Source organism: Oryza brachyantha, chromosome 1 (assembly GCF_000231095.2).
Source record: "Oryza brachyantha chromosome 1, ObraRS2, whole genome shotgun sequence".
Taxonomy (NCBI): Eukaryota; Viridiplantae; Streptophyta; class Magnoliopsida; order Poales; family Poaceae; genus Oryza; species Oryza brachyantha.
This window is the reverse complement of record NC_023163.2, coordinates 31,762,325-31,784,161: the sequence shown is the minus strand read 5'-3', so window position 1 is coordinate 31,784,161 and position 21,837 is coordinate 31,762,325. Positions and strand designations below refer to the sequence as shown.

Genomic DNA, 21,837 nt, shown 5'->3' with positions numbered 1-21,837 from the left:
ATTAGGAAACTAATCCGACTCCTAGTAGGAAACAACTGGGAGAAACCTACTAGGAAACTAATCCGGATATAATTCTAGTTACAATTCGGATCACATATTTAACAAAATGAATGATGAACTGGTGAATAACGCCTCTCCAGAGCTAAAATGCAGGCCCTGCTTGGAACAATGGGGTTTCAGTTTCTCATGCATTTCGCAGAACATTTCATGCTCTTTGCAGTTTCATTTGATTCATCATAATGTAGGACCTGCCAAGAGAGTGTTGAGTTATCCCAGAGCATCCGAGAGAGCAGAACATCTACCTTAATTAGGTGAAAGCAGGTCCTCTGACGTAAATGTTCTCATGACATTGTCACTGATACGTGGATCTATGGACGATGAGACTCATTTATCAGCGACCATATCTCTTTAACTGTACCTTTACGGTTTTACCCCAGAGAATCTCAATCGTAATTAGGTCATCGATTTCCAATCCAGCGTGTGCAGATGATCGAACCGAGAGGAGAGAAACTCGGTTGGTGGGAACCAATTAATCGTGGGGCTAATATTCCCTATATTGGGCTCATATGGGGCTCACACTGCTGATCCAACGGCTGGCGATAGCCCAATGGGGTTCGGAGTACTTGCTCAAACTGTTCTCCAGAGGGATGATAAATATTAGTAGTATTACATTTTGAGTAAATTTTGCTATACTTATATCATATTTTGAGCAATTGTTCTACTTTTATACTGTGTTTGCCATGTAATGGAAACTTTAACCATAAAGTATAACAACAACAAAATTTCTAAAGTCGCCCCCTGTCATTGCTCTTGCAGACAAAAGTTTGCACATTGTCTGATTATGATACAGCATTACAGGTACAGCATGTTACATTTCTGATCTGACATTCTAATTTACATATCTCTGTTTGCTTGAGAAACTCACAAAACTACTTAAGAAACTTCTCGGCAGTACAAAAAACTGCCTCTCTACTATACATCAAACATCAGTCACTAGGCTGAAGGAATCTGCCATTGCAAGGAACTCATTCCGAACTGCCTTCCATGCTGACTCTGGAGCCTGGGCATTCAGGGTGTACAGCTTGCCATCCTTCGCACAGCACACCGCAACATTGCGTCGTCGGAAGGAAGGGCTCTCAACTCTGAACTCTAGCCTGTAGTATTTCACATTGTTCACCGGATCTTCTCTCAGGGCGGCGTCGAGAAGAGTGGCGTTTATATCCGCGCCTCGTTTCGTCTTCGCGATCCTTCTGAGAACCACTTCCCCAACATCTTTAGGACCACCGAAAGCCTCAATCCTGTTTCATACAGTTCAATTGCAGCATTAGTAGTAGTTTGGCCACATTGAAGACGCTATATGCAAAATTTTGTGTAAAAGTGGCTGAGATGCTGAAAAGCAATATATGGAAGATTACACGAAGTCAGAAAGTCATACTCTATTCATTATTCATACAAGAACTTGAATGTTCTGTCTAAGCAACCACGTTTAAATATTAGACCAAAAATCTAGATACTTTTACCAGAAACTAACTGTAAGTGACATAAAGTATACTTACGAGAAGTCCTGTGGGACAGGTGAAACGATGACACTAACATTGAGCTCCCCACTGGATCCTGGGGGGCCAAAAGCTGCAACAGGTTCACTGATGTTCCGAGGCCGTGATGGGGATCTCCCATTTGTCAGTGGTGGAGGGTCTAGTGATCTCTGCAGTTCTGCTTTCTTCACTCCTCTGTATAGTAATGTCTGATCTCCAACCCAGCTTGCTGGATATATAAACTCTGAAAAATCCGAAGACCTTAAAGTTAGTAATTAACATAATTTGGCATGTGCACATATGTACATTGACATTTTATGATTAGTCATATTCTCTTATTTCACTACTAGCTATAACTAAATATAATGGCAAGTGAACTTTTGGTAAACAGGAAAAGGCGGTGCATTTTAAGATTGTGCACTCGCAGGCCTCCAGCTAAATCAACCAGGTATTATCATTTATCAATGCTTTCACATAGCTTGCCTTGTTAAGCTACACTATCATCAAGAATAATTTCCCATACTATTATCTATCTACCAAAAAAAAAATCAATACATGGAGTGTGCCCAACCCAATTTAGCATTCCTTTTCATTTATATCTTCTAAGTTCAATGCAACTATGAAACATTATCTTGACTTTCATTTCAACCTTTAAAAAAAAAATCAGCATGCAAAAGTATGCTGTTTTCTTAATGGGCCCTCCAGTTGAAAATGCCCAACCATAACTCCTAAGTCTGGAGTAAATCATCAAGACAAACACCATCCACCAATTGTCATCAATTATGATGACATGTAGTCCAGGTGGCACACAATTTCTGGTGATGAATGTAGCACCAGATAGACCGTCATCCACATGTACAATCCCCTTGGGGGCATGACTTGTAGGTTGGATGCACTAGGTGGCAAATTAGCAACAGCAAGGACCACATTTTGTTGCTACCTGGGTTTCGGTACAGCAGACCAATTAAGCCCAGCTTGAAAATAAGAGCATATAATTATTTAAGCAGCAAAGCTGCTTTTTTTTTCCTTAGGCATGGCATTATGGCAAATTGTGTCAAACTGGAAGAGAATTAAACCAAGGAAAGTACCATGAGCTCTAATTAGAAGAAAAGTATAAACCACCCACTTTGCTTGAAATTTCTCAAAAAAAAAATCGTTTCCATATTTGTAGTGCAACTAGAAGCCTACGCAATAAAAAAAGGAGCCAAAGAATCATAAGTAATTTCTAACTCTGAATTGAAAATTTAAATGATTTTGTCCAAAACTTTCTAAAATTCAGAACCTCTGACCTCCTACCTCCCTCCCACCCACAGAGATAGAAAAAAAGGTGTGAACCCTAGTTCACATCCCTATTTCAGTGGGGGGTACAAAGTTGCAACATGACAACAACAGGCACACGCAGGGAGACCTGGAATTTTTCCTTGGTTGATGGTTGGCATCACCATCAACAGTGCATAGCCTTACCAGTAAAATTCTCAAATTTTTCGCCAACGAAGTTCTTAAGTTCATAAACTAAACTATCAGGCGTTCCAAACATACACCAACTCATTGAAATCTAACGCATAGTGGCTATCATCTACGGATTCTGGTCTTGAACAGTATCCTAAATTGCACGAGCTGTTGCGTTGATAACTTCAGATTTTTGTTTAAAAAAACAAATTGCAATATTATCCCGTTAAACTATCGCAGCAAAGGAACAGCTCGATGCGTTCTTCGATTTCTTTCTATTATTTTTTGGAGACAATTTGAGGAGTAATAGAAATCAACTGAAAAAAAAAAGGGGGGGAATTTCCCACATGACGAACTAATCAAAGAACACCTCAATCGCCCAAAATATTTTTGGAAGAAGCAGATGCAACGCGCAATTGCCAACCAAGAAAAAGCGAGAAAGAAGAAAGAACGCGTGGTTACCAAATCCATTGCCGGAGTCGAGGCATCGGTTGAAGCCGGCGACGGGGTAGAGCACGTCGAGGCGGAGCGAGCGGCCGAGCTGCGGGGACAGCCCCAGCAGGAAGCTGGTGACCCCGCCGAAGTTCGCGCCGACGGCGGCCGCGGCCGCCGTGGTGGCGCCCACCACCAGCCGCCGCCGGAACACCGCCGCCAGCGCCGCGAACTCCTGCGCCGGGGACGAGCACCGCACCTCGCCGCCCCGCCGCCGCCGCCGCTCGCCGGAGCGCGACAGCGCCCCGCCGCCGCTGGGGTGATGCCTCGCCGCGGCCGGCGTGGCCATCGTCGGAGCAAGCAAGCGGCGGATGGGATGGGCTGCTCTCTCCGAGAAGTATGCTGTTGGTTTCCGTTTTTGTTTGGTATTTCTTTTTTTGTTTTTTTGCCGCGTTTTTTGCCGGGAAAAAGAAAAGGGGAAGAGGCGCCGACCTCGGATGCGTGTCTGACTGCGCATCAGGCACATTCCGAGACCATTCCAACACATGGACACACGCTGTCACGCACGTTTGGCCGGGTAGTTTTGGACTTTGTTGGAAAACTGAAAATGACACGGTATTATTACTAATGCTTAAATTTAATTTAGTAGCAAATTAAATTATAATAAAATTATAATTATTTAATTTTTTTATAAGACAAATGACTAGATCCAAATCGGTTCAATTAAAAAAGAGTGATTAATTTATTACTGTTGTTGTGGTGGTGGTGCTGCTAATTAGTAGGACTACTACTCAAGTCAGCTGCTTTTATAACATGTACTCTAAACGAGCAAAATACATATGCTTTGCTATAAAATATATTATAAAATATTATAGGATTTTTTATCAATTATAATAGTATTAATTGTTTAAACCAAATATAGACTATTTCACAGTATCAAGAAATATCATAGGTTAATTTGCAAAAGAGCTGTTCGGGTGACATTCAGCGTCGCTACCGCTACCGCTAGAGACATTTAAAGTAGCATAGATGCTCTCTCCATCACGAAAACAACTTTTGACAATAAACAAGCACCTTGTTTTCCATATTCATTCTCATAAATTAATTATTTTTAGATGGGTGTGTATCTTTTTTCTAAGAATAATATTACTATAGGCGTCGAAAATATGATGTATATCTTATATTATCATGATAAAGTTTTAACATATAATTAATTAACATAATTTTTGCAAAAAAAATCATAAACATAAGTAAACACTTTAAAATACAAGGAGATAATAATGTACTGATCAATAAATTATGGTCGAAGTTTTGTTATAACAAAATAAATTGAGCCTTTTTTTTTAGTGAGGAAGTAGAAGTTCTATCCTCCTCGCGACTAAACTGTTGGTCTTTCTTGCAGTAGTTTTCACGCTTCCTCTTTATTTCGCAGCTTAAAAACTACCGCCAAATAAGGAAATAACACAATTCAGTTTCACAACCTGAACACGAGAAATGCAAACAAGCAACTTCACGCATCGACTTCAGATTCGTTTGCTCCACCAAAATATGCACAAGATTGCGACCTTTATCGTCCAATATCACAAATTCGTAAGCTTACGTGCTCACGATTCACGGCTTCATCGAGACTCCTCTTCAGAGTTTCAGAGAACGTCGACCTGAAGAGCACCTCTGTCCTTACTTTTTATGTCCATTTCACAGTTTTAAAACTTTTGTCTTACTTAAATTTATATAAATATTAATAAATCTATATTATATATATATATATATTAATCGATTGATAAATTTAGACAAAACTAGAAAATCTTATAATATAAAACAAAGATACTATTAAACGATCTATATTTTATACAAATATTCTAATAAAAGTAATATATTTTTAATTTAATAATAGTTAATTCCAACGGTTATACTTTAAAAAATCAGATAACCTTTAATATTTCATTTAAAAACACAGCTTAAATGCATTAAGCCTCTCACTGACACCTGTCTGCCAAAGATATTTAGCACAAGGGCGGTGGCAGCTGGAAGGTTGAAAAAATATACTAATCACAAAAAGAATATGGAGTAAAAATTTTGATCCATCAAATGGATTCAGCCATTCAGCTGATGCATCCTCTCATTCAGTTTCCCCTTCTTTTCTTTTTCGTTTCTTTTTTGTTTTCTGTTTTTCCCACTCCAACTACATTTAGTACATGATGTATAAGCTTTCTCAATGGCCTCTGTGCCAATCACAAGGCCCAAAGTAAGCGAATCAGAAAAGCCTCCCATAAAAAAAGCAGAGAAAAAAGGCCCGAAGAACCACCTCCAAGAATCATCTAATATACACAAGTACATCATCTCCTCCAGCGTTGATCGTAGGAATTTCTACCATCTGTCGGATTGTAACGTTCTTGCTTTCCATGTTGATTCCATTGTCTCGGTGCCTCAGGGTTTTGACTCTGACGACCTGAATTCCAGAGCCTTGAAGGCTCAGGATTGTATCCCTGCTGCTGTGAAGAACTCCACTGCCTCGAAGGCTCAGCTGGGTTGTTGTAGCCCTGCTGCTGCTGCTGCTGCTGGGAGCTCCACTGCCTTGAAGGCTCAGCAGAGTTGTAGCTCTGTTGCCCAGAACTCCACTGCCTAGAAGGCTCAGGATTGTAGCTCTGTTGCCCGTAGCTCCACTGTCTCGAGGGCTCGGGTACATAGCTTTGTGAGCCACCATAGACAGCACCAGCACCAAGCTCAGGAGATCGCGAATTTCGCCGTAGGGCGTCTCTCGCTGTCGTCTGGTACTCTGTTGTGTGGGTGTAGCCATTTCTGTCCCGTCCCTGCCCTGGGAGGAGGGAATGGGACGTTACAGGAGTTGAACCATAAGCATTGTATGTAGTACCTTTTGTACTGTGGTTACTATAAGCATTCTGCTTAGGATAAGTCACTGGGTTTGATGGTGCAACGTTAAAGGCACTAGTAGTGCGAGTAGACCATCGATCAGGTGTAGCATTTCGTCCAGTTGTGGCAACAGTAGCAGCACTAGGTTGCCAGGTGTGTGATGTGTGAGAGGCATGTGGTTCAGGCACCGAAGAATGTGTTGTAGAAGGGTGTGAGATATTCTGAACCTCATGGGCTAGTTTGTTCACCGCTGGCTGCTGATGGACGGCCACTGCAATAGGATCAGACGCTAAAGCATATGATTGGGTATGCTGATGTACCGTAGCTCTGCTCAGAAGGTTATTCATCGGAGCAACATGTTGGGTAGAAGGATTTACGGAGATCGACGACTGAGCAAGAGCCAGGATATTAGTTTGTATTTGTGCAGGCAAAGCAGAAGCTGATGCATAAGGTTGTGAAGGCAACGAACTGACAACATTTGAGAAACTTTGCTGCACGGTGCTGGCAATAGGAGGTACATTTGCTCTGTTCGGCAAATGTGTTCGCTGCAAGTTTGAGGTCCTCATTTGTGATGGGAACTCTGATCTCCAGCCATCCTGTGAAAAAAGATATTAATATGAGCAACAGATAAAAGATTTTTAACTTTGGAGAACAAAATTTAAGAATAAGCAGTCAAACCCTGGCTGCAAGGTCTTTTGGAGGAGTTGGTGAAGGAAGCGAAGTAGGTATAGTTTCAGGACCAGATTCAGGCTCTTTTTGGACCCCGGAATTGTTGGCCAGACCATTTACCAGCTCTGATAGTCCAAGGCCAGTCTGCTTCAGCATGTCAAGAAGTGCAACGGTCTGCTCACTTGGCAAAGTCCCGCCCTGGTTGGAAGTTAGAGCAAAGACAAGCTGTGGATTCTTGAGCAACACGGCAAGCAGCTCAAGATCTGGCTCAGAAGCTGCACCGTTTGCACCAGCAGCAACCACTGGAGATATCAATGAGGTTGATCCAACTTGCTTGTCTGCAACAGGAACCTCAATGTTTGGAGGGGCTGTGCCCACACTATTTGTTTCCATAGCATCGGCATCTGGCGGCTGGTCAATTGGAATTTCCGGTGTAAGGCTGTCATCAAAGTCCATTTCCACATCCCATGGGTCCTTTGGATTCAAAGGTATGTCCTTTAGACTAGTATAAAAGGTCTCCTTCTCACGCCGGTTTCTCTGTGTTTGAACCTCAAATTCCTTGCTGTTCTCTCCCGTTCCTAAACTCCAAGCAGGGTCTATCCATACATCTGCAACATGAGGTAATGAAATTCAAATAATAACCAAAATAAGCCCCTAATTCTAAATTGTGATCAAATAAAATTGTACTGCATTCATGCTCTTAAAAAGGAAAATGAAGTTCTGCAACATGAGGCAATACTCAAGGAATAAACAAATTAACCAATATCGTCATACAGCTGAGGTCAAGCTTTCCCTGCATTTTTTAGGAAACACAACAAGTGAAGAGCACTAAAACTAAACTTGTCAATATCTGCAACAGGCAACACAACCATTGGATGAACTGCAGAGCTCCCTGTATATATGCTCGGGTTCTCAAGATAGCTAGATCACATCGTTTAAGCATGTTTTTTTTCATCGAACTATCTTTGGCTAACAACAAGATCATTAAATTTTGTTAGAGTGGCTCCAAAATTTCAGTATTATATCACATGTTCATTGACAACTGCTGACAGCAGGGTTTGTTAATATCTCTGGATATCGGTTCCCAGATGAACATACCATATACAAATGTGCCATTTGGATTTTGAGAGAATTAAGAATTGAGAAACTCACACAGACAAGCTGATTTGTCCTCGTTTTTTGAGATTTTTACAGAAAGTATCAAATGTCCTGTAATAAGTGATTTTTTTCACAATCATGTGTAGAACTCAAATTACATGAAAGTATCCAATGTAAGGTCATAAATGCAATTTTGTGTTTATGGAGACCCATAAGCGAAGAACTTTTTCGGTTCATATGTTTAACCAATGTGGATTTACTTGCAAGCCTTCCTACAAGTACAGAATAACTGTTGTAATGAACTGTCTTGGAATATGGTAACAGATGCCCCATGCTTTCATTATGGGAATAGCTGTAACTGGTAATTTCTCAATTCTCATACTGCTACAGGAATCACCATTTCCCTGTTCTTGCAGCAATTCGATAGCAGGATGCTTGTTCCAAGACAAATCAGTCAATTGTAAATGTAAACAAAATGCTAACTCATATTGGAACAGCTATTTACAACATACTAGCACTTTCGGAAATCCTTCCCTTGGTCACCTGCTCTTAGGCTCACATGTGGACCAAATTCATGGTGCATGAATTGGATAAGTTGTTTATAGCATTAGGACTGTGTTGTATAACTGGTGACATGAGAACAAACAGAACAGAACTCACATGGTTCTATAACATGGTATGTCCCTTTAGATGCAGCGTTCTCCGTTCAGATTGAACCTCATCCATACTATATAATAATGATTTTGGATAACCTAAACTATACAGCTTACAAATACTTGTGCTGGTAACAATCAAAGGCAACATGCTTCAAGTTCGTAAGGTATGAATCATTACATTCATTATACAAATTCAACACTCTAAAAGATGGGCAAGTGAAGAAACGGAGAAGAAAAGGTATACCTGGTGGTATCTGCCAAAGAACTCTCTTGGAGTCAAATTTCTCTATGATGTTTTCTTGGGTTGCTATGTTCAGCTTCGAGCTAACTGGGACTTCTGGCTTATCAGGTGGAGATAGTATGCTTTGCTTAGAAGTGGATGGGCTTGGGTCAACAGATTGTTTAATGATTGAAGTTAGAGGGCTTCTGGGCACAAGCGGTGCATTTGAGTCAACTAGCCCAGATGATTTTTGAATTTCCATTGTATGTGGTTTATCAGTCACTTTGCTCGTGTCAACCTTGCCATATTTCTCTTGCATAAACATGGCACGCATCTTTGCTTTTTGGATATCATCTGCAGATAATGGTCTGCTACTATTCGTAGATGTGCTTCTTGCAGGATTAACATTCTTGCCAACGGCTTTCCGGTTTGGATGTTCTACAAGTAGAACTTTCCTTCTCTCTTTGGACTCTGAAGATTAGCTAAGGATATCCACACGAGCAATTGAATTAACAGTTGAAAACGACAAATTTGAAGATGGTTACCAGTTTTGAAAGCCTCAAGGCACATTCTTTACTAATATTCCGAGACATGCAATAAATACAGGTTAAAACAAGTAAAAGCACCAAATAGCTTAAAGGAGCATGTCGGCTGACTAATGAATTGGAGTAGAATAGATAACTAGGCAATCATTAACATTTCAACAAGGCACAATTGGGGACAAAATAAATGCCACCCAGACTGTAGTTGCTAGGTAGAATGCTTATAAGATGCATAAAGATGGTAAGAGGTGATCACATGTTCGAAGATAAGAAAAGCAGAATTAAGTAGTGGCAGGCTTAAATAAAATTAAAGGATACTTGTCTGCAGAGAACTCTTTTTATTTGATTCATCAGCAGAAGCAGTGAGCAGTAATGGAGTTTTTTTGGCCTCAGGCATTCTGCATGGTGGCACATCAACCAAATTAAGTAAATAGTGTAACAGACAAAAAACGAGGTTAGACTTTAAATTTATCCAATCAAGAAACCATAAGAAAAATCACCTGCTCTCGCTTGCATCTTCAGTCAAGGCGAGGATCCCCTCCTGATAAGAGCACAACGATTAAACTTGCTAGTTTCCTAAGCATTTGAATCTACCTTATATTGTCTTTTAGATACTTACGGTAATACCAACTTCAGATTTCCAAGACTCGTCACGGAGAATTTCATTTATCCTGCAAAAGAAAATAAATTAACTACAAATAAAATCCTGCAGAGAAGAGGCAATAGAAAACGATAGGAAATGACAGCAGTAGAAAGAAGAATCCACCTTTGTTTACAGATCAGGTTCTTTTGAGATTTCTTCAATGCTTGACTCCTTACAAGGACTTTGCTTAACCTGGAGAGGAGGTTCCGCGCCTTGCTTGATATGTCTGATCTTCAAATTGGATAAATTATAGTAAGCAGCCCAAAGAAACTAAGAGAATCTACAGATATGCAACTTTACGGACCATTACTGTGTTGAAAGGTCAAACCAAGACTTAAAATTGGGGTTCAGGATAGAAAATTTTCAGCAGTGCTGCTCATAAACAGGCCTACTGTAGGGTAGAAATATACATTAATGCTAGAATAGTTACAATTAGGCCATTATTCAGATGTGGAGGTTTATCTCACGTTTGAAATGTACTATAGTTGCCAAATGAAAATGAAAATGAACCATTCACAACCAAAATTTGGATTTTGGAAGTAGGAACATCATAAAAATTGCATCCACTACAATCCTATATCAACATCCTTCTTTGCTAGAATTCCAAGTTTATAAACCAAGGTACTCATGTCTAGAAATTGTCATCCAAAAATACGTATGCAAAACAATTGAAGACTTGCAGCAATTTCTACACACCTTGTGTCCTATAAAACCGCAACCTGTTAATAGTTTGCAATACAGTTGACATGTGGGCTGGCAGAGCTTTATGTAATGGGAGGTGAAGGAGCAACTGCATCAATTAGACCATGGTTAAAAAATGCATGCCGCAGATATGACCATGTACAATTAAAGAAAAATAATGACCTTGAAAATAACAAGAATAACTGTTGTTTGCTCCTCATTAACTGCTTCACCCAACCATGTTGATACAATTGCCAAACCACCCATTGTTAAAAACCTGCAAATTTATTGGAAAAATAAGTTAGGGATTAATAAAATCATCAAAGCTCTTCTACTATAAGACCAATATCTTACCAACTAAGAACAGTTACATTGTTTATTTGCAGAATTGATTCCATCAATTTGACCTGTCCAGAGAATGTATTCTCTTTCCGCATTAAAGCAAAGATACTTTCCAGAAATTTCTTATCTTCTGACTCAACTCCAGTAGAAACTCCATCTTGCTTAGTTTCCTTTTGAATGGAATCAGAATTAGTCTTAGCATCAGTTAGTTGCACAGTTACTTGCATTATGTCTGTAGGGGCAACAGGGATAGCATAGCTCGGCGGGACCACCGGTAGTTGCGAAGAGATTTGAGGAACCATCACATGCTGCAAAGAGCTTTGTTGCACATCCAATGGTTCTAAAGTTCTCAAAGGTTCAATAACCTGAGCATGTGCCTCAATGTCAACAGGTGCCTGCTCACTGCTTATGTAGCACAAATTGTCAGGAGCCTTGGATGACTGTAATCTCAGGGCCTTCTCTCGTGACAAGCGAACAAATTTTCTTACTTGTGTGCGTTGACTTGCAAAAAACTCCCTCACCTAAGAACCAGATAGTTGCAGATTGTTAATGCAAGAAATTATGTAGAAAGAAAATCAGAATAATATTATAATTTCAACTGGAAGGTAAAACATTGTAACTAATCAAATATTAGAAAAGAGGAAGCAAAAAAATTTAGAGGACCAGATATAAGGTAAAGGTAAAGGGCAATATTCCATAAAAACTTGAAATCAGTTATATGTTTTCTGTTCAGCTGTACATGATGAATATTTTAAGGATGGATTTCTTCAACAAACAATAACACAAGTGACAAGACCACACAAACAGGCTTACATCAATGTAAAAAAGATAGATTGTTCAATATAAGGAGTGTACCTGTGTAACAGTAACCCCACAAGATGCACTAATTTCCCGAGTTTCTTTTTTTCCAATAGTATCCTTCACAGCGAAAAGTGACTGCATGGACTTGACAGCCTTTGGATTTAACAAATCCCTTGGCCTTTTACCTACAAAATTTAAAATGCTATAAAAAATACAGAGCAGGATTAAAGCAGTCTGTGGAGTTAATGTTATCTTAAGTCAGCTTATTTGGAATTCTATAAAAAAAAAGTCAAAGCAGGATTAAAGTGGACTGTGGAGTAACTTATTATTTTCCAAGAATGGCATGATCAATAGCAATCAGGCTTAACTCCAATAAAATGAGTACATCAATTATACAAGTTTACAGTGTACATATTACTTATAATCATGTTGTGGTTCAATTGATACAGGTAAACAACTCACCTATCTTGATACACAAGGCGCCAGCAGCCTGCAAGAACAAACCAAGTGCAAGATAAGTTGACTGATGAATCAAAATGTGTTTGAAGGGGGCTATTTGTTTATGCCAGTAACTTGTGTCGTCTCATTTTTGCCATTTCATAGGGTGTCACATGCGAGAGAGCTCAGCGGCAAAAAACGAAAGAAAGAAAAACATGAAGGATAATACACACGTCACAAGTTAATATCAAATACAAGAAAATGGAAACATTTTTGAAAGATAGGTAATTGGTCACCGGCAAAAACAGAATGCAAGACAAGATGCACGCCACAATTTAATGGGAAAAAATACTAAACAATTTAAAATGGAAAAAGTCTACTTCACCCCCTGAATTATCAGGGTTGGTCTACTTAACCACCTAATGTATGAAACTGGATATTCCACCCCCAGAAGTACAAAAACTAGCTCAAATAACCCCCTAAAGAGGTTTTGTAGGTGGTTTTGCCGAGTACATGATGCCATTAGGGGGTAACTGGAGCTCATGAATTTGCAGTATACATTTAAGGCAAATAGAATGTCACTCCTTCAGATATCATAACTCCTAATGGTAAGTAACTTTGTGCTATCATTTACAGGCATTAAGACAAATGAATTAAAATGTTACAGTAAAACTAAAATGAAAATATTTATGTTAAAAAGAAAGTGACTCCCGGTCCCAACAGATAATATGCAGACCTAAATACCAGAAATAAGTATATCTAGAATTTTGGTCTCTGGAGTAGTAGCCCATTACAAAAGCCTATTTACTAGTACAAAAGCCTATTTTGGTCTCTGGAGTAGTACAAATCGGCCTTAAAAATGTGAATTTTTCATCATGAAGCATCATATCCACTACCAGGTAGAACCAACCAACGCCACGACGTACAAATAAACAACTTGGAACTGCTGATTATCTGAACAAACCATCAGAATTGGATGAGCATCAAAACCTAAGCTCTGCAACCAATGGGATGGGATAGAGTCTCCGCGGAAACAGTCAAGGTGCTACTTCGGCCTAAAATCCCTCCCTTACAAAACAACATGCGCGAACACATCGAGCGAGCGGAAATGTAGTAGGAGCAGAGACGAGAAGCACAGATGAGAGACAGGAGCGCCTGACCATCTCCTGGGCGAGGGGGTTGACGCCGGTGAGGCGGCACTGGGCGACGACGAGGCGCCGGAGCTGGTCCACCTGCGCGTGCAGCATCTCCTGCTGCGCCGCCACGGTGGCGGGGATCGAGTCCCCGAAGGCGGCCCCTCCGCCCGACGACTCGACCAGCGCGCCGGCCGCGGGCTTGAGGGGGACGAGCTCCATGGCCCCCGCGGGCGGCTGGGCATCAGGCTGCCTCCGTCGCCCTCGCCGCCGCCGTTGGTTGGGGGGGTCAGCGCCGGGGTTAGGGTTTGGAGAAGGGGATGGGGCCGAGAGCGAGATGGGAGGGGAGAGACGAAGTGGGCGAGTTTTTTTTTTTCTTTTCCTTTTTGGTACACGCGAGGGCAGCGCAGTAGACTTGGGCTGACTAGCGGGCCCCAGATGTCAGTCTAACCTGTAATCAAACAGTTCCAGTTGTGTTGCTGACTTGCTGTAATCAAGGGACGATGCTGAAAACCCCGTTTGAGCTGGGTAAATTGTCTCATCCAAATCGAGGTCAGTCTTTATTTTACCCGTTTCATATTTTTATAAGATGTTTCGGTCTTTTATATATATTCATTCTTAGATTAATAAATATTATATATATATATATAAAACATATTCATTAGCATCTTCACTAATCTACACATCTTATAACATCAAACAAAATATTGATTATTTTAAACTTTAAAATTTAGTTTATTTTATTTTCAAACATTTTTTAGATTTTTTTAAAAATACACACTGTTTAGCTATTTGGAAAGCATCTTAATAGAGGATTTGTTGCTAGCAACTGCTAGAATGAATATTAATTCATTCAAATTTAGAAAATAATTATCTTAATATTTAAAGCAATTCTTCTATTATTTTTTAAAAAATATATATAATTAACAGTTTAGAGAGCGTGTTCATGGGGAAAAAATGTGCTTTCTCTCTTCAGTGCAGTAATGAACAGACCATTAGGCCTCTTTCAGATTGGGGGAATTTTACTAGAATTTCTGGAACTATTTTTCTATATTCTCAAGGAATTGGTTTTGTAAAAGGCCACCTCGTATTAATTAAGTTACCATGATATTCTTGTATGGACATTCTGTAAAGCACCGGCAGTCATTTCAGTTATGCAGTACTCCTGATTCTCCCACGACAGGATACAGTTTTACACAGAGAAGAATAATTGGATACCAGATTCCTCCGATATGCACAGATACTCATCATGTTTCATTCATCGCTTGTCCACACACGACATAAGACAGTTTTTATGGCCCTGACAAAAGGCATTCACGTCTCGGCCGGCATCGACCTGGTAGGCGGCGGCAGCATATATATGTCGTGGATTGGTCTAAAAGCCATGCTCTGGCATTCATGGCTCAAAAACAAACCATGTGCATAAGCCATGACCCTGCAGCATTGGCAATTTACCAAATCATGAGCCTGTCAGCATCATATGTTCAGAGTAAAGAAGCAGGAAATCCGACTCATCACCAAGACAACACACTACTCTACAGCATCTGCATTTTAACAAAAATGACCAACATATCATGTCATGGACATATGACCAACATATGCTCACAGTAAAAGCAGCAGGGAATGGTACTCATCACGAAGCCAGCACGACTTCCAGTTTGAGAGTTACAGTTTGCATGAATGATAAAGGCAGATCAGCTACTAACCATGTAATACTTTACAGTTCACATTGATTGCATTTTGTGACTTAAGGACATATAGGAGTGAGATAATCTCATCTTAACAAAAATGCCTGCCGTTCCAGGCCTTTATCATGCGCCACAGCCTCTACAGTTTCCTTAGTTTTACTCAGCCTAACCTTTACATCTCAACGAATGCAAGGCGCTAGTTAATGGGGCAAAAAAGGAGAGAAATGACAGTAGCTAATTCTACGCGAGAGTTTACAAGTATCAGCTCTTAAGGAATTGTATGCACTTGAAACTTCCGACCTTGCAGTCATGACAAAACAATTAAATCCTCACAGATGATCAGAGTGTGGACACTGTTCTCTTATCACGGTATCTCAATGGCTCCTCATTCATCCAAGAACTCATTCAACTCCAGCTTTGCTCCCTATCCTGCAAAGTGATTTCAGATTCAGTGACTTTAGGTCACAATATAATGCATACGTGAGAAAACCATGTAGCATGCTCATAAATTAGAAAAAAAAAAAGTAGGTCTGGCTGAGCACATGAGAAGTTATATAGCAAGCCAAATGCTTAATCATCAATCTGACTGGTTAGTTATTGGTAACGTTAACTGATGTCCATAACCCATGAGAGGAGCTTACGAGCATTACTCATCCAGCAGGTTTTGTAGGCTCCTCAAATCTTGTATGGACTGCAAGATCTAAAGGAACGGCAACCTCTTCCACAAATGAATCGATTAAACTAATTGAAGTGTGCAACAGCAAAGCGAGAGAATAAGGACAATACAACACAACACAGGGAGGAAAATGAATAACACTGCATGGCGATTTGTCACATCAGTATTGACTCTAACCAGTCTGAGATGTATTCATATGCCACAAATGTCACAGCACCAGCAGGAGCCGATTTCACCAAAGATGGAAAAAGTCCTTTATAAAGGCCCCCATACCCCTCCTTTGCAACAATCTCTTTTAGGGCATGGTACATGCCCTTGTATGTGCTGCTCTCAATTCGTGCCCCATATCTTGGATGCCGTTTTAATCCTTCAATCTGCAGTACAATGGAACCAATATTAGTGCTCCATAACCTTGAAACTATTTCATGAGATAAATACAGCTCGAATATAAAATATGAAATGTATGAAGCTAGGTCTGCAACAGAAAGCATGAAGCCAGGTGAAACAGTCCAAACATATGAAGCTCCAGAAAAATGGACAGCAGGTGGCCAGAGCAGATATATTCAGTTCAGATTTTGACGGAAAGAATTGCTTTCGACTTAGGCAGGCCATGTTCCTTAATTGACTAATGACCTAATCTTGTGCATATCTACCTGAATGGTACTGTTAGTTGGCTGGTCACACATGATGATACACCAGACCTTTGGAGAATTGGAGATCATACTCTGCAGCTGCAGACAACCTACTACACCACACTAACTACATCTCAATATTAAATACTGTTATAAACACTTCATAACCATACTGCAGCTCAATCAAAATTATTCGTCCACAGAAATTTATCATGACCAATATTGATCAAAATAAGCCTTTTTTCAAGAAATGACAAATGATAGTTACCTGAAATCTTTTCTTCACAACATCAAGTGGGTGACAGGCAGCTTTTGAAAATGTTCCAGCTGCAAATCCACAAAGGAATAACTGAAAGCTTGATACTGAATCATTCTCACTTCCTGAGTGAAGATGTGAATATCGGTATCTATTCCATGCCTAAATGTTAAGAAAAAGGTCAGACAGTTCAAGCATTAAGCAATGAAGAGCATTCACATAATCCAACAGCAATAAAAAGTTCTTTTAAGTGCAAAACATAATCGCTTTTCTTATCAAGTATTACTGCATAGCATTAAGCATTCAAACAATGACCTCCATTAATTGCAGATTGTTATGTAGAGAGTAGATTTTTCAGGTCTTCATTTGTTTGAAATCTATATAGATTCAAAGATACACTCTTAATACCTCAATGGTTTCGTTATCAAGAAAGGTGTAATGAAATGGACATACAAAACTGAGGCAGAGCTATGACATCTAAAATGGTATGCCATAAAACTCAGATATAAATTATCTCAAAATAGTATAAGCATGTGCCAAAAATGTGAGATAAGTATTGTTACCATCATTGACCGTTTGAACGTATCATATGAACCAAACTGCAAGCCAGCATATGGTATGATTTCAACAAGAGTTGGAGTTAGACCGGCATAAAGCCCTCGGACACCACGGGTTTGAATTATATCAATAAATGCAGACCTCATGTCAGGGTAAACCTACATAGAAACATAACTGAACATGAATATAATTTTCTTCCATGATATTCTAGTACTATATATGCTGAATAAATATATGGTCGTGGATAAGTTTGACAAAAAGAATCATTTGCAAAATAAGGTCCAATAAGAGGACAAAAATATTCATGTCTTTGGACCACAATCTGAATCAGTGTTGTTTTCAGTAAACAAGACTGAATTTCTACCCAAAAAGACCTCAGCCTTTAAATTGTTGTGGCAACATAACTACTGTGTAGTATGGTGTGCAAGGTCAACAAAACTACACAAATCAGAGAATGAAGAGAAAAGATGGTTGAACTTAACTAAAAAAGGTAAAAAGGTTCCAGGAAGTTCTTTGCATACTATGTTATGTATACTGAACTGATTGAGCCATTATTGAGAACAAGCATCAAATCCATGTTATTAGGAACTAATAAAGTGGGAAGACATGGTCAGAAATTGTGTTAAGACCTCAATGCAACAAAAACAGTGTCTACGACCACAGAGAATATCATTTTACCTTCGGCTCACCCTGTGATGCAAGAATAGTCCTGAGAAGGTCAAATGGGTATGATCCTACAGTTGCGGCACATCCTGCTATAGCCCCACTTACATAAGAGAGGTAAGGACTCAAGTGCAAATGATCCTCTGGTCAAATAATAACAGATCAGACAGGGACCATAGAAACAAAAGAAAAGCTCAAATTTGTGGGCAAAACTTGTAAATTAAGGTCTGAAGAGTGACCACTGTAATTCATACTTCAGTCTAGAACAATGGACCAAGTTGGAATGTACCATAGAGAGAAAATGCACCTGTTTTGGATGAACCAGAAGCAAATGTTTTGAGCTTGTGTAGAACGGTAAATTGTATAGCTGTATATGGCATATACATTAACAGGGCTGGAACATTTCCTCTCCAAAATCCCTGAAAGATCAGAATTTTTCATGGTGACAACATCTATTAATGAAGGACTCTCTTTGTTTAAGATATGATAATCCAATCAAACAGAAAATAAGACCAAATCACACATAGATCAACAAATTTTACAGATTTAGGAGAAAAAAAATAAAGGCAACACATGCTGTGTCCCCCAATACATTGCAAGAAAAAAGGTGTTTCCAAACCAGCAGCCAATATCACTTAATAAGTAAACTTAACTTCAAGATTCTGTTTCAGCCATAAAAGTACATGTGGTACATTTTTTTTTATAACAGTATCAGACTAGTATATCTTGCAGACTAGTGCCTTCCATTTTCATTTGAACCGTACCAGGAAGTAGTCTAGTAGATCAAGTTAATGGCTTATGTTTTCATGCACCATCATAAGTTACATGATGGGAAGAAATAGTGTGACATGTGCTTGAGTGACCTTTAACACATGCTAGATGTAGGCATGTAGCCACATGTTACTTGTTGAACTTGCTTTTGTATTTGGTCCATGTTCGGCATGATAAAAATGATATGAAATCTGATCTTCCGATGAGTGGTTCCAATCAAGCATGCAAGATAACGAGCAACAGCATATACATATTGTTCATTACTGAACAGCACATCAATTGAGAAATGTTTGAAGAAAAGGAGATACCGGCAAACCTTCCTCTCGGAGAATATCTTTACTTGCTTGCAGAAGTCCAGTGTATTTGGAAGGGCCATAGACATCCCTTCGAAGTACACCCCAAGTGGTTGTGGGCTCCAATTGAACCTGCAAAAGGTCATAAGAAATAATCTGAATATTCAACATAATCAGAAAAATATTGTCATGGGTTGACACCAGAAGGTTGCACCAAATACAGTTTACTACTACCTCCATTTCATATTGTAAAACTTTCTAGCCTTATCTAAATTCATCAATTGATAAATATATAATTCATTAGCATCCATATAAATCTAGGCAAGGCTAGAAAGAGCTTACATTGTGAAACGGAGGGAGTATATAGCATTAGTGTAGAAGCCATCAATCTAATAGAGAAGGCATGTGGGACAACTGCCTTGCCACATAAATAGTGCAATCCATAAGGTCCCTTAATAAAATTTGTTTCACCAAATAAGGTATATCTAGATCATACCATACTTTATGACATCAAACTAAGTCTAGCTTATCTAGCAGTTTTAAAAAGTGTATCCAATCATCCAATTTTGAACAACTCATGAGAAGTTGCGATATTGCTTGTTCGCACTAATGTAAGTACATGCCCAAGCCTCCAACAATGTATCTGGTAAGCTAACATAACAAGAATAACTTCTGAATAACAAATATTCTGTGTTACTGGATATTAACAATTGCCAGTTACTGTATGTACTTGACCAATAACGGCTACAATACATCCACTGTAACAAAAATACATTTCCAATACCAGCAATTGAGAGTAAGACATGTGAAGCTCATACTTCAACTGTTAACGCATCCCATGCCCGAATGAATTGAACAAATAGCTCCCTGTCGTTGAAACCACAAATTCACACAGACACGCACGACGGCCGCTACTCCTCGACCTCAATTTCATGGACATGATCAATGCAGGGGCAAATCGAGAGATGCAGCCGGCTCACAGAAAAGCGCAGCTCCCCCAAAAACTAAAAGGCCAAAATATTACCACGAGCCTCGAAACCTCTCCCATGCAACCCCAAGCAACCGATCTTACAAATTCTAGCTACCAGACACCAACAGCACGACGCACGCGCTCCCCCGCGGGAGATACCCAGCCAGGGAAATGCAACCACGAGCGGGCGTAATTTTTGGGGGTGGGGGGGGGGACCTGGAAGCGGATTTTGATGACGTCGAGGGGGGAGGTGACGGTGCGGGAGATGCCGCCGGAGATGGCCCCCGCGAGCGCGTCCACCAGCGCCCTCCGCATCTGCGACGGCTCCTCCTCGGAGCCCATCGGCGGCAACGGCGGCGGCGGCGGCGGCGGCGAGAGGAGAGGAGGTGGGCGGTTTTGGCCTTTTGGGAAAGAGGCGGTTTGGCTCTTGGCGTCGCGAGTGGTAGCGGCGCGGGATCCGCTTTGTAACGGAGAAGGCGGATTCGCTCTATTTCTTTTTTCACGTGGCGAAATTTAGGCCTTGACGATTTCGATAGAGAGAAGCTTACATATATACACGTTATTTTCCATAAAATTTCTCGAGTTTTGATTTTTTTTTCAAAATTTTGACTTGGATATATGCATTTTTAAAAGGTGTTATTGTTGAAGCGTCGCTAATGGCGTCTCTAATCACTCTCTTCCCCAGCGTTGAACGTGCTACCGAAAACGCCGCACGTGAATGCCACCTAAAACGACCCGGTAATGCCATTTACCGACCGGATTAGCCACGTGGCACGCACGTTGCAAGTTGCAACACGGATTTGCGTCCAAGTCACACTGGGCTTTTGCTAGGCAGCCCATGCTAGGCCCGGCCCGATGATTAAACGACTTTGGCAGGTTATCTCACGAAAGCTTCCCAGTTCCCAATATCCTCGGGCCGCGTTCGTTTGGAGCCATGGCATGGTAAGTTACTTGCCTGACGTAGAAAACGTATGAATATAGATTAGTATATAATTAATTAATTATTAATTATTTAAAAATATAAATAAATTAATATGATTTTTTAAAATAATTTTCCTATAAAATTTTTTTTGCAAAAGATACGTTCGGAAAGCGTACGTGCGAAAAACAAGGGGGCAAGTTAACTAGCTAGGGGCAAACGAACGCGGCCTCGGTGGTCCCCGCTGGTTCGCTACTTATAAGTCAAAATTTTAAAGCTTAATTTTAGATTTAATTTTATAGGTTTTTTATTGTGTTTTGTCTTATAACTTTTGCTTTTAAGTTGCTATACACACATACATAAAATTTTTTATTTATGAATAACTTCTTATTTAAAAAACGCGGTTTCACCTTTGGTTCACTGCTTCAAATAAACTTTAAAAATTACTTCATTACATACGTACATGTACCTAGATAATCTAGATAAGAACGTAATTATAACTCTTTCGTGGTATTTATGTTAATGATAGTTGTGTGTTATATTATGAGATAAAGGGAGTATATCGCTATGAACATGCATATAGTTTTATTTGTAAATTAGTTTTTGTTTGCCTTTTTTTATTGAAAATGAAAAGCTGGCCATGAGATTTAGCAAGGTCTTCGTCGTTTCGTATTTGTAACCGTTTATAAGTCAAATTTTGTATCTTAGGACTTAATGTTGGATTTGAATCTATGAATTTTTTGCCATAGTTTATTTTAGTCGATATGGATACGTATATAAAAGTTTTACCTGTAAATTATTTTTATTTGTAAAAATACGGTTTCATTTTTTCTTCGTAAAGCGAAACGATGGAAACCCTTTTCAGGTATCTACATTCACCCCATGTCCTCTCCGATGAAAC

At 39.8% G+C, this 21,837-nt stretch overlaps 3 protein-coding genes across 4 annotated transcripts; all 3 read right to left on the bottom strand.

Annotated features, from left to right (window-relative positions):
* Positions 1-782: 782 nt before the first annotated feature.
* On the bottom strand, positions 783-3,885 carry LOC102722179 (psbP domain-containing protein 7, chloroplastic). The gene is made up of 3 exons (XM_006646591.3): positions 3,447-3,885; positions 1,557-1,779; positions 783-1,298 (listed from the first exon to the last, which is right to left on the bottom strand). Exons 1-3 carry the CDS (start codon positions 3,763-3,765, stop codon positions 980-982), a joined length of 861 nt encoding a protein of 286 aa, XP_006646654.2. The 5' UTR covers positions 3,766-3,885; the 3' UTR covers positions 783-979.
* A 1,594-nt stretch (positions 3,886-5,479) lies between these two features.
* Positions 5,480-13,834, bottom strand: LOC102718971 (homeobox protein LUMINIDEPENDENS). The gene is made up of 13 exons (XM_006645224.3): positions 13,538-13,834; positions 12,402-12,429; positions 11,994-12,124; positions 11,151-11,659; positions 10,980-11,073; positions 10,812-10,905; positions 10,239-10,341; positions 10,092-10,143; positions 9,973-10,013; positions 9,791-9,870; positions 8,955-9,401; positions 6,966-7,564; positions 5,480-6,883 (listed from the first exon to the last, which is right to left on the bottom strand). Exons 1-13 carry the CDS (start codon positions 13,730-13,732, stop codon positions 5,753-5,755), a joined length of 3,504 nt encoding a protein of 1,167 aa, XP_006645287.1. The 5' UTR covers positions 13,733-13,834; the 3' UTR covers positions 5,480-5,752.
* Positions 13,835-15,103: 1,269 nt separating this feature from the next.
* On the bottom strand, positions 15,104-20,460 carry LOC102718600 (mitochondrial thiamine diphosphate carrier 2). Of its 2 annotated transcripts, none has more exons than XR_005812976.1 (8): positions 20,234-20,459; positions 19,063-19,179; positions 18,291-18,402; positions 17,999-18,126; positions 17,326-17,478; positions 16,775-16,924; positions 15,840-16,248; positions 15,104-15,627 (listed from the first exon to the last, which is right to left on the bottom strand). XR_005812976.1 is itself a non-coding variant. In XM_040529861.1 (8 exons), the coding sequence occupies exons 1-8, from the start codon at positions 20,357-20,359 to the stop codon at positions 15,600-15,602; spliced, it is 1,011 nt and encodes a 336-aa protein (XP_040385795.1). In that variant the 5' UTR covers positions 20,360-20,460; the 3' UTR covers positions 15,104-15,599. The 2 variants fall into 2 exon arrangements, 1 of the variants encoding a protein (XP_040385795.1); XM_040529861.1 differs by having other exon boundaries at positions 16,052-16,248; positions 20,234-20,460.
* Between the last annotated feature and the right edge of the window lie 1,377 nt (positions 20,461-21,837).